At 39.5% G+C, this 14,333-nt stretch overlaps 1 protein-coding gene across 1 annotated transcript in view; it reads right to left on the bottom strand.

Moving 5' to 3' along the window:
- Positions 1-2,683, bottom strand: part of LOC150083341 (uncharacterized) — a 170,043-nt gene extending 167,360 nt beyond the window's left edge. Inside the window, exon 1 of the mRNA XM_090377980.1 lies at positions 2,510-2,683. Within this exon, the coding sequence (XP_090234106.1) occupies positions 2,510-2,639 (130 nt within the window). The 5' untranslated portion in view covers positions 2,640-2,683. The remainder of the gene's footprint in view (positions 1-2,509) is intronic.
- Between the last annotated feature and the right edge of the window lie 11,650 nt (positions 2,684-14,333).

Raw genomic sequence — 14,333 nt, 5'->3', positions numbered from 1 at the left:
CCTTGTTTTAATAAACTTAAGAACAATGGGCTATGGGTGAAATTGGGAGCTCCTTGCAGTTATAGTTTCTTGACAGTAATTTCCCTTGCACAGAATCGGCAATAACAGCCTTTGCTGGGTGGAATGACCTGCTGAATTCTTCATGAACCAGCCGTTACGACAGCGTCAAGAACCTTTAATTATCCTGATGGATCTAATATCGGACTGTGCAGCTCGCTCTGCTCGGTCGCCATCCAAATGGTTTTTCGTCAGGCATTCTCAAATGATCCGCAGCGAGGGAAATATAGGACACGAGCCATCTCTGTCTAACCCTCTACCTGTGACGTTAATGATCAAGAAAATATCATATTGTCTCGTTATAGACATTCTTATGATACAAAACCATAAGAATAACTAACCCAAATTATGCTGAAAAGGCAGAAGTTGGCCGAAGTTAAGGAATATAATGAGCGACAATTTTTAATTATTAAACAGAAATTTCTTTTACATCGTCAATATTTTACTAAAACATTAAATATTTAAATAAACAGTAGGTTGAAATAACTACTCCAATCTGAACGTAAACAGGAGAATGATCATCGCAAAGACTTCAGCCTAAAAAACCAATAACTGCCAATTAAACAGCATTAACTACACGATGGCTCGTGTCCTATATTTGGTAGTTAAAATAAATCTGACACTTCGAAATTATCTGAAAGAGCCAGTATTTAAATAAAATAGAATAACGAAACGGCAGTTCTGTCTCTAAAATAAAATGCATTTAGAATTAACGGACGAATCAGGGTCTGAGAACAAATTTTAGATAAATAGCTCATTTCAGTTGTCTATCTATCTATCTATATATATATATATATATATACACACACACACACACACACACGCGTACAAAAAAAAAAAAAAAAAGGAAACCCTGGAGAGTTTCACCTTTCCCTCTCCCAAAACTCTTTTTCGAACAATTTTTCGGATAGTGGCATAGTATTTAGCGTTAGGCGCCAATTTTTCGGATATTAAAATTACTTTTCTGAACATCAACTTTAGCATTCCTTAAAAATAGTTAAAAGGCCTATTTGCAAAGCTGTCCAGTTTACGTCGCCAACAGATAGCAGCAAGTTGGGCAAAAATAGATTCCATTCAGAAAGACAATACAAATTGTATCCTCTTCTACGGCAATATAGCGAGTACGCAGAGCTTGCCACTCGTTTGAAATAACATACATTCAAATCCAGTCGCTGATCGGGAACGGGACGAAATCCCAAGGATCTTCCTGTCGAGGGTGAACAGTTACTCAGGCAATAGAGTAGTTTTTCTCTCCCCAGACAGGCAACCTAGTGTACATACAATTAAAGACATTACGCACCAAGCAGCACACGCCAGCAGAAACAGTGTTAACGGGAAGGTGGAATAGAAATGAACATGCTGTTTTATGAACTCCGCATCCGGGCTATGCAATAAATTAAAATAGTCTCATCACCGCACTGGTAATCTTATATAACACTAGCTATAAGAGTAACAAATATCATAACTTGGGTCAAAACAAAAGGAGAGGAGAGCTCCATTATGAATCAGTCACTTATCACAACAGAGGTGAATGCATTGTTAGCTCTTGTGGAAGACAAAAACACTTGGCATCTGTCGTCCTCCAGATTCTTGGCTGTCTTGTCTATAAGACAAGCCGTCTGGCGTTGCCCACAGCGACCCTGTCACAAAAAGGGCGATTCTAAACACGTTATTTCAGTTTTAGGGACACCTGCACCGATGTTTTCCTCTAGTCTCACTGTTGCCATGACAAGTCCATCTCAAGTTACAGGACAAGTCCATCGCGCTTTATTTCAGAATGGCGTCAGTCGGACTGCTGTCCGTGGTCGTTAACATTCGACGATCTGAGATCTCTTAGGCCGCTTTACTGATTATTAGCAGTCAATTTACTAACAAAGAAATAAATTCAGATTTTCCTAAGTTTGTGAGAGGGAATCACATCTTGTAGCAGGATTTATACCGTACGGCCATTTAATGCACAGCGATCTGCTGTAGTCCGTTGCAACTGCTGTACTAACACACGAGGTCGATATTACGACTAAGGTTTTGCAGCTCGGTCGTCTTCCATTTTCAAAATCTTGCAGGTCCACGAAAGATCGGGTAGCCACCTGGTCTTGTGGTCCAGACTTACACGTAATTAGCATTGCACATTTAAAGAAAATGGATTAAACTCGTCGTTTAAGAATATAAAAAGAAACTAAAAACTCATTATTTACAAAAAAAATATTGCAAAAACAATCGCATCCATTTTACTGATAGAAGGGCAAATACCTTTTGGAATTATCAATTATGAAAATTTTTAAATACCTAATTTCAGTGCTTTACAAGAATGTTTTTGAAGCCCCTCCCTAGCACCACCATTACTAATAAGGAAGGAGAATAATTAGCGTCATCACTTTCCGATTGTAGAGAAATTAGAGTACCCGCATCAGTTGCATCCCACTGAAACTGATGAAAAGGAAATAGAACTTACCTTTAGAAACTAGGTGAAGTATTCTCCGTTTGTGTTCCTGGCAGTAGGGTTCACTGACTACAACCAACAAATACGAGCCTGTCAATGGCGAAGAGGTAGGGTCGCCTGAGTCTTGCGGTGTTGGCTCCATGTCACTAGAAGGACTGTAGCATGCAACCGTACTCCAAGCTAGGTTGATGACAATGTGCGCTTGCGCTGTTTAGTGCACCGCAGACTGCGGTAAAACAGGGCTGTCACGTGATCTGTATATTGCGCAGACGCTATACCCAGCTTCTACTATAGACAAGCAGACAGTTAAGGGGTGCAGCCTGGCCACTGGAACCCGTTGCCTAGGCAACCGATGGCAGAGCTCGTCTCGTCTCGTTTCTACGGTGGCGTAGCTGAACCGCGGTCAGGTGAAACCGCTGGCAGACGACAACAAGACAAAAGCTCGAGCTATGCAATTCCCCTTTGGCTTCCCTCCCTACTTCTCTCTCTCTCTCTCTCTCTCCAATGAATCACCCAACATGCCGTTCCGCTGGAAGTTTTTCACGAAACTTGCCCCTCGTGGACTGACCTTTTCTCTCGTGTTCATTCACCGGGTTCCACCCAGGTGAACAATAACTACCTCCGGAAACTGGCGCGGGTCACTCTCTCCCTCCTTTATGGAAGGAATGAGTCCTTTATGAAGCAGATGGTAACCTCTAATTCAGAGATTGTTTTATCGAGATGGCGGGGGAAAAACTTAAAAGAAGATACGAAGAGTGTTTGTTATAAAGATTAGTACAGTAGATCACCAGGCCATACTAGAAGTAAACAGTATACACCATGGGATGCCATGTTACACATAAAGTATCTGAATGCGTTCATTGTTAGATACGATGTAGGAAGTCGACAACAGGTATGATGAATTTCTTCACCTGAATGACCATGTCGCCATATCAACAATTGCAGTGATGTACAGTATCAAGTATATGCATAAATATTCTGTTTGTTCCTATAGCAATGTTGGTGTATCAAACATGCACTATCTTTTGGGACTTCCACTGACATGCAGGGTCTCTCTAGTTTCAGACATTGGCAAATTTTATCATCATGCTGCTTCTGATTAAATAATAATAATTTAAAAAAACTTTAATACAATAATCTATTTTGCATAAAAATATTTGCTTATTTTGAATGAAAGTATACCTTATTTTTTTATAAAATGAATGAATAACATTTTGAGGAAAACAGACTTGCAATGAATAGAAAATAATCCACTTTAAGCGAAAAATGCTTTTAATTGATTTCATTAATTTATTATTCGAATACATTTTCAATCAAGGAGTCACTTCAAAGACACTATATTATGGTATACAAGTTGATCTAACCCAGCATATCGCCGAGAAATATTTAAAAGACTTCCATTCGTATGGATTTTTTAAAAAGAATACTAAACTTTTAACTATAGTATAGTACTCACTCCTAACATTTACCAGCACACATTCTGAAACATCCTTCAATAAAACCAAAATTTCAAAATATGTATTTTATTACCAAATTAAAGAACTGTTAATCAATAAAACACAATACACAGTTATTTAAGAATAAGAATCGGCAATATCTTTATGTATACAATGTTTGAATTTTGGTTGTTTGGTTATTAGAAACATCTTTCCTTAGAAAGCATTACTTTACAAGACAAAATTTTCAGTGTAGACCTTCCTTAATGGAGGTTTCAATCTACTTTGTATTTACTCATACCTTTAATTTGGTAATAAAGGCCTGCCTTTGACGTAGGGATTTTAGGCCTTATGGTAAATGATGATTTTTATTTTTATAATATATACACAAAGTAATCATTTTACTTTACCCAGAGATATGTCGGATTCTGTGATCGACTTTCTCTCTGTGATCCAATAGATCGCAGAATGCCATGGAGATTGGTTAAAATGTCAAAAATAAAATTTCAGCTTAATTCGGCGGTTAGTTTATTTAATCAGTAAATTACTCTCCCGATGATATTGTTTATTTATTTATTTATATAAATTTCTGTAAAAATAATAAAAAAATAATTAAAAGAAAACGTCCACGTTGGATTTGATCACATATAATAAAAATAATAATCTGAAAATAATTTGATCCCTGAAAATTGATGTTTGTGATTCAACCACAAAAATCGGCGGTCATGCAGCTCCAACCACTGCTGTCACCACAAAACTGCTTCTGTAATTGTGAGAGAAGATCATCGTATAAGAGTAAGGCAACTGGCAGAGATGTAGAGAATATCACTAAGATTGTTATTTTTGGTTTTTAGGAGCATTAGCAACTAAGGCCATATTGCTCCGGAGATATGCGGTGGTCATTTCCTGACCTTTCCGCATCCCCCGTATTTGGTGGTCACGGGCTCGAATCCCGGTCTGATCAAGAAGCGTGTGCTACGCATTGCTGCTCCTGTCCACCTGGCTACGGAGGCGCCTGTATCACTAAGAAGCACGCACGGTATTCTCCATGACAATTTGCGTATAACACGTGTTTTTTCACGCTGGGCTCCAAGACTACTCACACTTGAGCAACAACAAGTTCGCATGGAGGTTTGTCAGGAGCTGCAACGGATAGTTACTAACGATGGTGAGATTCTGCACAAAGTGATACCAGCAGATGAAACATGGCTTCATTATTTCGACCCAGAAAGTAAGCAACAAAGCTCTGGAAGTCTACATCATGGCCAACGCCGAAAGAAAGCGAAAGCTGTGGCTTTTGCAGGAAAGGTTATGGTCATCTTTTTTGACATTCAAGTAATGGTTTAACAGCATGTTGTGCCACGTCATACTTTACTTGCTACAGAACTATACTGCACACATTCCGGGATCACATTCATCGCAAACGATCACAACTGCACGCAGGTGGGTGGATGCTGCATTACGACAATGCGAGACCTCACATTGCTCATATTGTCAGCGAGTACTTAGCCAGCATTAATGTCAAGTGTTTTCCTCATCTGCAATTACAGCACTGACCTTGCACCGGACGTTTTTTTTTTTTTTTTTTTTGTTCCAAATTTAAAGAAGAAATGCGAGGAAAACGTTTCCAGCTATCAGAAGAAGTTGTAAAGGCATCAGAGGCAATTCTCAAACGCATGTCAAAAAATAGCTTTCGCCATGTTTTTGAAGAATGGCAGAAACGTTGGAGTAAGCGCATTTCATGAAATGGGGACTACTTTGAAAAGGACCATCGAACTATGGATAATTAATAAAGGTTTGTTTAAAAAAATATGATTATTCTTTACTGAACAGCCCTCATAGCAGTAGTTTTCTTTCTTTGTGGGAGGGGGAAGTGTTGGATTTGAGACGAGGCAACTTAGGCCATGAAACATCAGTATACTGTATCTGTAAATTGACTGTGTTCTAACGTCGTTTTCCCTGTTTTGCAAGACGAAAGATGCGTGTTTCCCGTAGTAGTAGTAGTAGTAATAATAATAATATAAAAACTACCCATTAGAGTTTCTTCAATCTGGACTTTTTCCACACAGTTTGGAGCACATGATCGAAACTGCTGTGCTACCGTGAAAAACGGTTGATCAACTGATAAATATATTATTTCCCGTAGAGAAAGGGTTTGTTTGTTTGTTATTTGGTTTTTATGAGCATAGCAATTAAGGCCATATTGCTCATTCAGTAGCAAGAGTACCAGGGAATGACCACCGCATCCTCCGGTCACGGGCTCAAACCCCGGTCTAATCAAGAAGCGTGTGCTACGCACTGCTGCCCTTGCCCACCTGGCTACGGAGGCGCCTAGAGAAAGGGTGAACTTTTATGGGATTTTATTGCAATGGAACGTGGGCATGTCTACCAGCTGCCAAAATTGATGATGCTTCTAACCAGCTGTTAGTACTTAAGGACGATAAAGAGTATATGGGAATTAATGATTTAAAAACGAATTGAAAACTTACACGATATAAGAATGTCGGGAGATGATTCAAAATGTTATAAATAAATTTTCTGTTTATACTTCGAGACGACCACACGGTTAGAGAAGCTCACAAGATCGAAAGAACAGTGTCAACCATTCTGTACAAACATGATAGGAGGGACCATATGATAAAAGTCATGTGGATTAACTTGAAACTTAATTGGCTCTGGCATGAATCAGGTTAAGGATATCGACGAAGTTTACATACGTACCCTCCTCGAGAGTACTCGTGTGATACTTTGTAATTCCATAAACATGGACACATCCAATGAATTAGACTCAGCAACAGGGGTAGAAGATGTCAAAAAAGAGGTTGGATTTTCGACGAGGCAACTAAGGCCATGAAACATCAGTATATTGTGTCTGTAAATTGACTGTGTTCAGCAACAGGGATGGAAGAGTTCAAATCAATGATTGAAGCAAGGAATTTTTTATTTAGCTGTTCTCACAATGTGGCTAAGGTAGCCGATCTCAGGTGAGGGGTTCCTGGTTTTTAATCCCGGAACCTCCGGTTTTTCGTCCAGAAAACAAATAATACGCGCAATTAAAGGCACAATATACCGATGCCCCTACAGCCTTAACTGGTCTGGCTTATCGCACCCAACAATCTCTGTCAGTTTCACGCCACAGAAAAAATCACAAATAAGTTTAAGAGGTACATTAGCGTAGCGGGAAAAAAATTACAAAATAACCCCTATACAGGGTGTCCTGGAAATTGGCGTCGATATTTATTGAGAGAATGGTTCATTAAAATAAAGGAAGAACGTCTTTACTCAGTTTAAAGTAGGAGTAACGGGTTTTGAGTGAGCCCGTTAAACAAGTCTGCGCTGGTAGCATAGTGGTATCGTCACCGTCCTCCCCACACCGCGTGGAAAAGGCCCGGTTCGATTCCCTCGATGACGCGAGAAACTTTTAATGGTTTTTTTTTTCACTCCGTGGCTGAGTTAGTCGGTCTCAGGCGTAGATAGCAAGGTTCCCCCCCCCAGAAACTGGGGTTTTTTTTTCGTCCAGCAAAACAGGCAAATCGACCAGAGAACACAAGCAATTTATAAACATAATGCATACGGGTGGCCCTAATACAATAATTTGAATTTGAATTTGAATTAAACATATTAGTTACATAATTTCCGCTTCTAGCGTTTTTTGTATAACTGTAAATTTATGAAAAGCAATCATTATGAAAAAAACCTTACTTTATTAAAAACAGTTATTTATGTAAAAATGTTTTTAATTTAATTATTACTAAGCATCTGAATAATGTTACGTGTATTGTACATGGTTATCAATAAATCCAGAACAATAAATGTTCGTTGATTAGAATTTAGCTATGAATTGAAGCGTACTCAGAAACTCAATAACCGCGAAAACCTGCTTCCACTGGCGGTAGTGGAAGCAGGTAGTGGTAGTGCAATACCAATGGATGCCAGCAATCCCGTACCCAAGTTGTTCAAGCCTGAGTACCAGCAAAAAAAACCCCAGCTAAACCAGGAAAGGCGACAAGCCACTTAAAATGCCAAAAAGCACTCACAATTTAAGTTACAGCACAACTATTTAAAATTATTTGCCTATTTAACAATATTAAATTTCTTCTTTTTTCAAAAACATTTATGGAAAATTGCTGCAGGGCATTACATTTTCTGACATTAGTCAACAACAATTGTTCATTTCCTTCCTGTAATTCGGGAACTAGCTCTTTTAGTCCTTGTCTAAAGTCATTATAACTCGTATAACACGTGGAACCAAGTCCCTTCAATACCGCAGTGACAATAACTCTCCACCTCTAAACCAGAGTAAAAAAGTTGATTTAAGAGACCTATCAATATATAGGATGTTAACATGGCGAAGAAAAACCACTTGCTTGCTGAAGTATTTAAAACATAACACACTTCTGAGATGAAATGTCTTGTAACACTCCCAACTGCACATACAGTCCATCTTACTTGCCAGAAGTCATACAAATCCTGCATAATTCTACTAAAGGAAGAACTCCCACCATAACTTGTAACGCATTGGTTGAAACTGTCCTGCAAGCCTAAATATAGCCAAAAAACATAAATCGCTGTAGTGACAATAAATAATTTTTCTGTTTACTCCGGGACTTTTCCAATAGGAGTAAGGAATTAATACTTACTGTGGATAGGAGTAAGGAACAGGAGTAAGAAGGCAATAAGGTAAGAAATTAATTTCTTACTTGCAATAGGAGTAAGAAATTAATTTCTTACTCCTATTGCCCCGTTGGTACTCGGTCAATTGGCCTATCTTGACTCTTAATTCTTCTATCTTCTCTGAAGTCTTCTTTCCCAAGCTGGCGGTTCCTTCTGTTTTTCGGTTCTTCTGCTGCTGGTCTCTCGTTTCTCTTCCATTAATCCTCGTGGCTGCTACCGCAGCACAATACACGGCTGTGTGGATAGCCTCCAGTGTTGCATCATTGCTGTCGAGGTAATGCGGTATTATGTGCCGATTGGTGGCCTGTGACTCTCCGCAAGGTTCTATTCGGCTTCTGCTTCAGTATCACGTGAGTCTTTGTGGGGTCCATTCCTCGTCTCTTTCCACTTCACCTGCTGTGGGTTGCATTTCTTCTTGCTCTTCCTCCTGTGGCTCTGTATTCTTTATCCTTTGTAGTTGATCGCTCACGTCCTGCTTGATTTTTTCCAAGATTTCAGGAGTTATCAGGTTATTCATGACGATGGTCCTTCTCCGATCGGCTATTCGCTGTTCGGTGAGCTGAATATCCGGGAATCATTCCAGCCACTTGATATGTAGTCAAACCCTGTAAGTTGTCATATCGGTCTCCAGCTTCGTTATTTCGGAGTATGCTTGCATGATGTACGTATTCATTTCGATGCTCCACTTAATGCGTTGGCGTTTTCTCCCTTTCTTGGTGGTCACTAGCGCAGTTGTGCAGGAAGCACTTCCAGTTGGTGGGCTGAATGGTCTTGCCCTTCTCTTGTGGTAGCCATACAGGGGACAGCGCCACTTGCTCCACTATCTTTCTTAGGACACCGTCTCTGATTTTTGGAACCGACCCCTCTGCCTCAACGCGAGTGACTTTTTATCCTGTGCGCCATACTCGATGCAGTATGATTAATATTACTCTGCGGCATCATCCATCTATGGAGGTGGACCTGTTTAGCTTCGGCTTATGTCCAGTGGTAATTCTTGAGAGTAACGCCAGATGGCGCCATAATCTGCCTTAATACACAACACTACACTTACAAAATCCATACACTTTTAAATCTCTGGCCCTTTACAGTGAACTGTTACACCTACAATGAAAGCAAAGTTGGGGGAAACCTCCGGTGCCGCTAGACACGAATACACTTTTTAATCTGCCTTAGCTGCCACTCCTATCTTGCGGTCGGTAAGTCCCTTAGAGCAACTTTCACGATGTTTATTTATTTATTAATTTTTATTACTATTAATTTATTAATTAATTTTTATTACTATTAATTTATTTATTATTACTATACCAGCGTGATGGAGCCGCGTTCGCTTCCACCAAGGCAGTACTCGAACACGGGTACAACAGGCTGGTAGTCCAGTGTCGCAACCACTGGGCCATCGCGCCCCCTTTTTATTTATTATTATTATTTATTATTATTTTTTATTTTTTTTTTGTTTATTTATCCACCAAATGCGGACCACCACAGGTGTATGTATCAAAAATAGTAACATATAGAGTACATGCCCGCTCGACCCGAGAAATCTACACAAAAGTTCAAAATCATATACGAAATTTTTTATACATGCTCTGAATTTATAAAAATTACTCGTAGATGCATACTGGCTAACCATCAATTAAATTTGCAGTTCACACCATCTAAGCCGTTCTTTGTATATGTATATGTTGGTCCGCTTATTTGAACCCTAACTTGCTCCACTTATTTGAACTCTGTCCAGAAATTCTGTCTTTTTTAGGTATGATCTCCAGACCTGAATACAATATTCCAAAAGATCGTCGTGTACAGAAGAATAATGACGTTCTTCTTACTAGTAGAAAAGGTCGTATAAGTTACGGACATGATATGAGATTTCCTAGCGGCCAGCTTTAACTGCGTGTAAAATTTCATGTCAGATTGAATCGTAACACCGAACTCCTCGTTTTCGTTGTCTTGAACCACTTTTAGCTCTCTCTCTCTCTCTCTCTCTCTCTCTCTAGCATATACATGACTCCAAAATTTCTGTTGCACAAATGCATAACCTTACGTTTAGAAGAATTAAACTTTAGCTGCCATTCTTCGGACCACATGTGCAACTAATTCCAGTCTTTTTGAAGCATCGTGCTCTGGCTCCAATTGTTTACACTCTTCCCGCCTTTAAATCATCGCCCTCGTGGGGAGCACAGTTGTTAGAATCGCCGTCGTCCCCACACCAAAAGAAAAAGACCGAGTTCGACTCCCGTCGATAACGGGAGAAATTTTATGGGCCTCTTTCACAACGTGGCTGAGTTAGTCGGTCTGATGCGAGGGAAGCATGATTTTTTCTCCAGGAAACTCGGGTTTTTCGTCCAACAAACAGAAAGCCGACCATACAACACACGCTGATGCTCCTAAAAATCCTGCTACAACAACATTTAAATCATCAACAGATTTTAACAGCTGGTCTCTTGGATACCTTCATCCATATCATTTATGAAAATTAAAAGAGGAGGGCACGCAACAACAAACCCTAACGGAACCACGTGCTAAATGGGTCCACTCTAAAGACTGACCGTTTATGACAACACTCTGTCTCCTCTCTTTTAGCCATCTCGCGATACAGGGTAGGGTCTTATCAATAATCTCAGTATGTTCTAGTTTATGTTAGTAACAGTAGTGGAAAATTATGCAAGAAAACAAGCTTATGCAGAATCAGCCAAGAAACCTTCCCACGTCGACGGTCCATCCCCTCCAAAAAAAACTAAAAAACCAAACTATTATATTTAGCCACTCGAATAATTAAATTCATCTGCCGTGCTGTGTCTAGTGTCTGTTAATTTCGTGTGTTCTATGGTCGATTTGTCTGTTTGCTGGACGAAGAAAAAACCTTGCTATCTACGCCTGAGATCGACTAACTCAGCCACGGAGTGAAAAAAAAAAGCCCATTAAAGTTCCTCGCGTTATCGACGGGATTCGAACCCGAGCCTTTTCCACCCGGTGTGGGGAGGACGGTGACGATACCACTGTGCTATCCGCGCAGACGTTCCATCCCCTCCAACAGTTTGTCCAATTCTACCCTGAATTTATTCAAGCTACCCACTTCCACAACAACCGATGCAAGTTTGTTCCAACAATCAAACCGCTAGCTGAAGATAAATTTTATCATCTCTATCCTGCTATCCTGCAACCAACCTTCTTCAGTTCATGTATGTGTAGTCTGAGCAAGAGGAAGGATGCCACCATTATTCAGCTTACTCAATCTACTCAGAGCCTTAAGCAGCCTTCCACGAGGGAAGGTGTCGAAAGCTTTACTAAAGTCTAGTTATATAATATCAAAACTGTTACCTGCATCCAATTGTTCAATGAACCATCGAGGCTAATTATGAGAGCATCACTTGACTCGGGAGTGATTCCATTTGGATTTGAAAAGTGCCAATGTATCTCCAATACATAACAGTTCTAAGAGTGAAGTGGGAAATTACCCGTTGGTAAGTATAACTTCAGTAGTAGGGAAAATCATAGAGACAATGATCAATGGTGGAATTCAAGATCATTTAGATAGAAATGGAATACTGAACGATACTCAGTATGGTTTAGCTACTTTGACAGGATCACTCAAGAGCTGGACTTAGGGAATAATTTCGATAGTTTATTTGGATTTCAGCAAAGCATTTGACTCAGTCCCAAATGGGCGATTACTTTATAAGCTGGAACAGGTTAATATCACAGGGAAATCCTTAGCTGGATAGCTGGATGGCTTCAGGGCAGAAGGCAGAGAGTTGCGATAAATGGTTATTCCTCAAATTGAGTTGATGTAAGAAGTGGGGTTCCCCAAGGATCAGTATTAGGATCACTGTTGTTTTCGATTTTCATAAATTACACAGATGAAGGGATAGAGAGCGTGATGTCTAAATTTGCAGATGATGTAAAGATTGGTAGAGTAGTTAAAGATCACCGCCAAGCAGAACTTCTTCAGAATGACCAAAACAGACTTCAGGGATGGTCAGAAAAGTGGCAGCTATGCTTTAATCCAGCAAAATGTAAGATTTTTCACCTGGGAAACAGTAACCCCAAAATAACTTATACACTTGGTGGAGATGAACTAAAGCTGGTAGTGGACGAAAGGGACTTGGGTTTACGATACGATACAGAACTGAAGTTCTCCGAGCATTGTAGACAGGTTGCAAGGAAGGCCCATGGTGTCCTATCGATGATTTATCGAACAATTACTAGTAGAAATATGGACGTCATAATCCCATTATACCCATAAGGCTATTGTTAGAACACACTTGGAATACTGTATTGAAGTACGGAGACCGCACCTGCAGAAAGACATTGTGCTTCTTGAAAGGGCCCAAAGACAGGTAACTCGGTTAGTGAGATCGGCAAAATTCGAAATACTTCGAATATGTGGGTTGCAAAGCTTGGAAACTAGGCACCTTAGAGGAGACTTGATTGGGGTGTTTAAGGCTCTGAGAGGCATAAGTAAAATGAATGAGGACAAAATTTTCATGGTTATAAATAATTCTGGAACTAGGGGCCATAATTTCAAGTTATGGGGGAGATGTTAAGACTGGATTGCAGCAAGTTTTATTTTAGCCAGCGAGTTATAAATTACTGAAATAAGTTACCTACATGGGTGGCAGAGGCTGGCAGTTTAGTGAAATTCAAAGGTCGGCTGGATAATTAACTACGAGCGTTTCCCTCCTCTCGAAGGTGGACATGTGGACATGTGTTATTGTTAGGGCGGCTCCTAGAACGTTAGTTCAAATCAAACCTCGAATTACTGTAGGTTTTAACAGACTCTATAAACTAGGCCAAACTTGGAGTAGTGCCATGTTTGTGTATTTTATGTCACTACTCCAAGTCTGGCCTAGTTTATACAGTCTGTTAAAACCTACAGTAATACGGTGGGGATTTGAGCTAACGTTCTAGGAGCCACCCTAACAATAACACATGTCCACCTACGAGGGGAGGGAAACGCATAGATTGTCTATTTCCTTTTCTCTTATTAATTATTTATTTTTTTTAACATGTTCTTATTTTTATTATTATTTATTTATTTTATTTTATATTTATTTACTTATTTATTTATTATTATTTATTTATTTATTATAATTTATTTTTTTGGCTGGTGCACATAAGCTATAGGCTTCCTTGCACCATGTAGCCATTGCTAATACTAATAACTACATCATAGTAATTTACAGGTTAGTCAGGCATGACTTGAAGTAGTGACATAAAATATACAAACATGACTACTCCAAGTCTGGCCTAGTTTATAGAGTCTGTTAAAACCTACAGTAATACGAGGGCATTTGAATAACCAATTTCACCAATTCATAACCCTTAACCAATTCATATTGGGATCTATTCAAGATACCATTTTTGTCAAGGTGGTCCTGAATTACATTCTTAACCACAGACTCCGCAGTGTCCATTGCCACAGAAGTCAAACTCACTGGCCTATAGTTACCCAACTGCTCTTTAGCACCGCCTTTGTGAACTGACTAGGGAAGACATAAGAACTCTTGTCCAAGAGGTGTTTCCAGGAGCGCGTTTGCCCACCTTTGTCCCATTTTTGGAAAATTTTCTACTAATTTCTAGTAGATATATTTTGAATATAGATATAGATGTAACGGTACTCTACTCTGCTCTACTCCTCCTCCTCTAAAGGGATAGATCACGGTATCAAAGAGTTAAAAAAAATACAACCTTTAGTAGAAAGGCTTCCACAACAAATTGGAGCAGTC

Source organism: Mastigoproctus giganteus, chromosome 7 (genome assembly GCF_048544385.1).
Source record: "Mastigoproctus giganteus isolate SK-2022 chromosome 7, ASM4854438v1, whole genome shotgun sequence".
NCBI lineage: Eukaryota > Metazoa > Arthropoda > Arachnida > Uropygi > Thelyphonidae > Mastigoproctus > Mastigoproctus giganteus.
The sequence above is the reverse complement of the archived record's forward strand: the minus strand, read 5'-3'. Positions and strand labels throughout refer to the sequence as shown.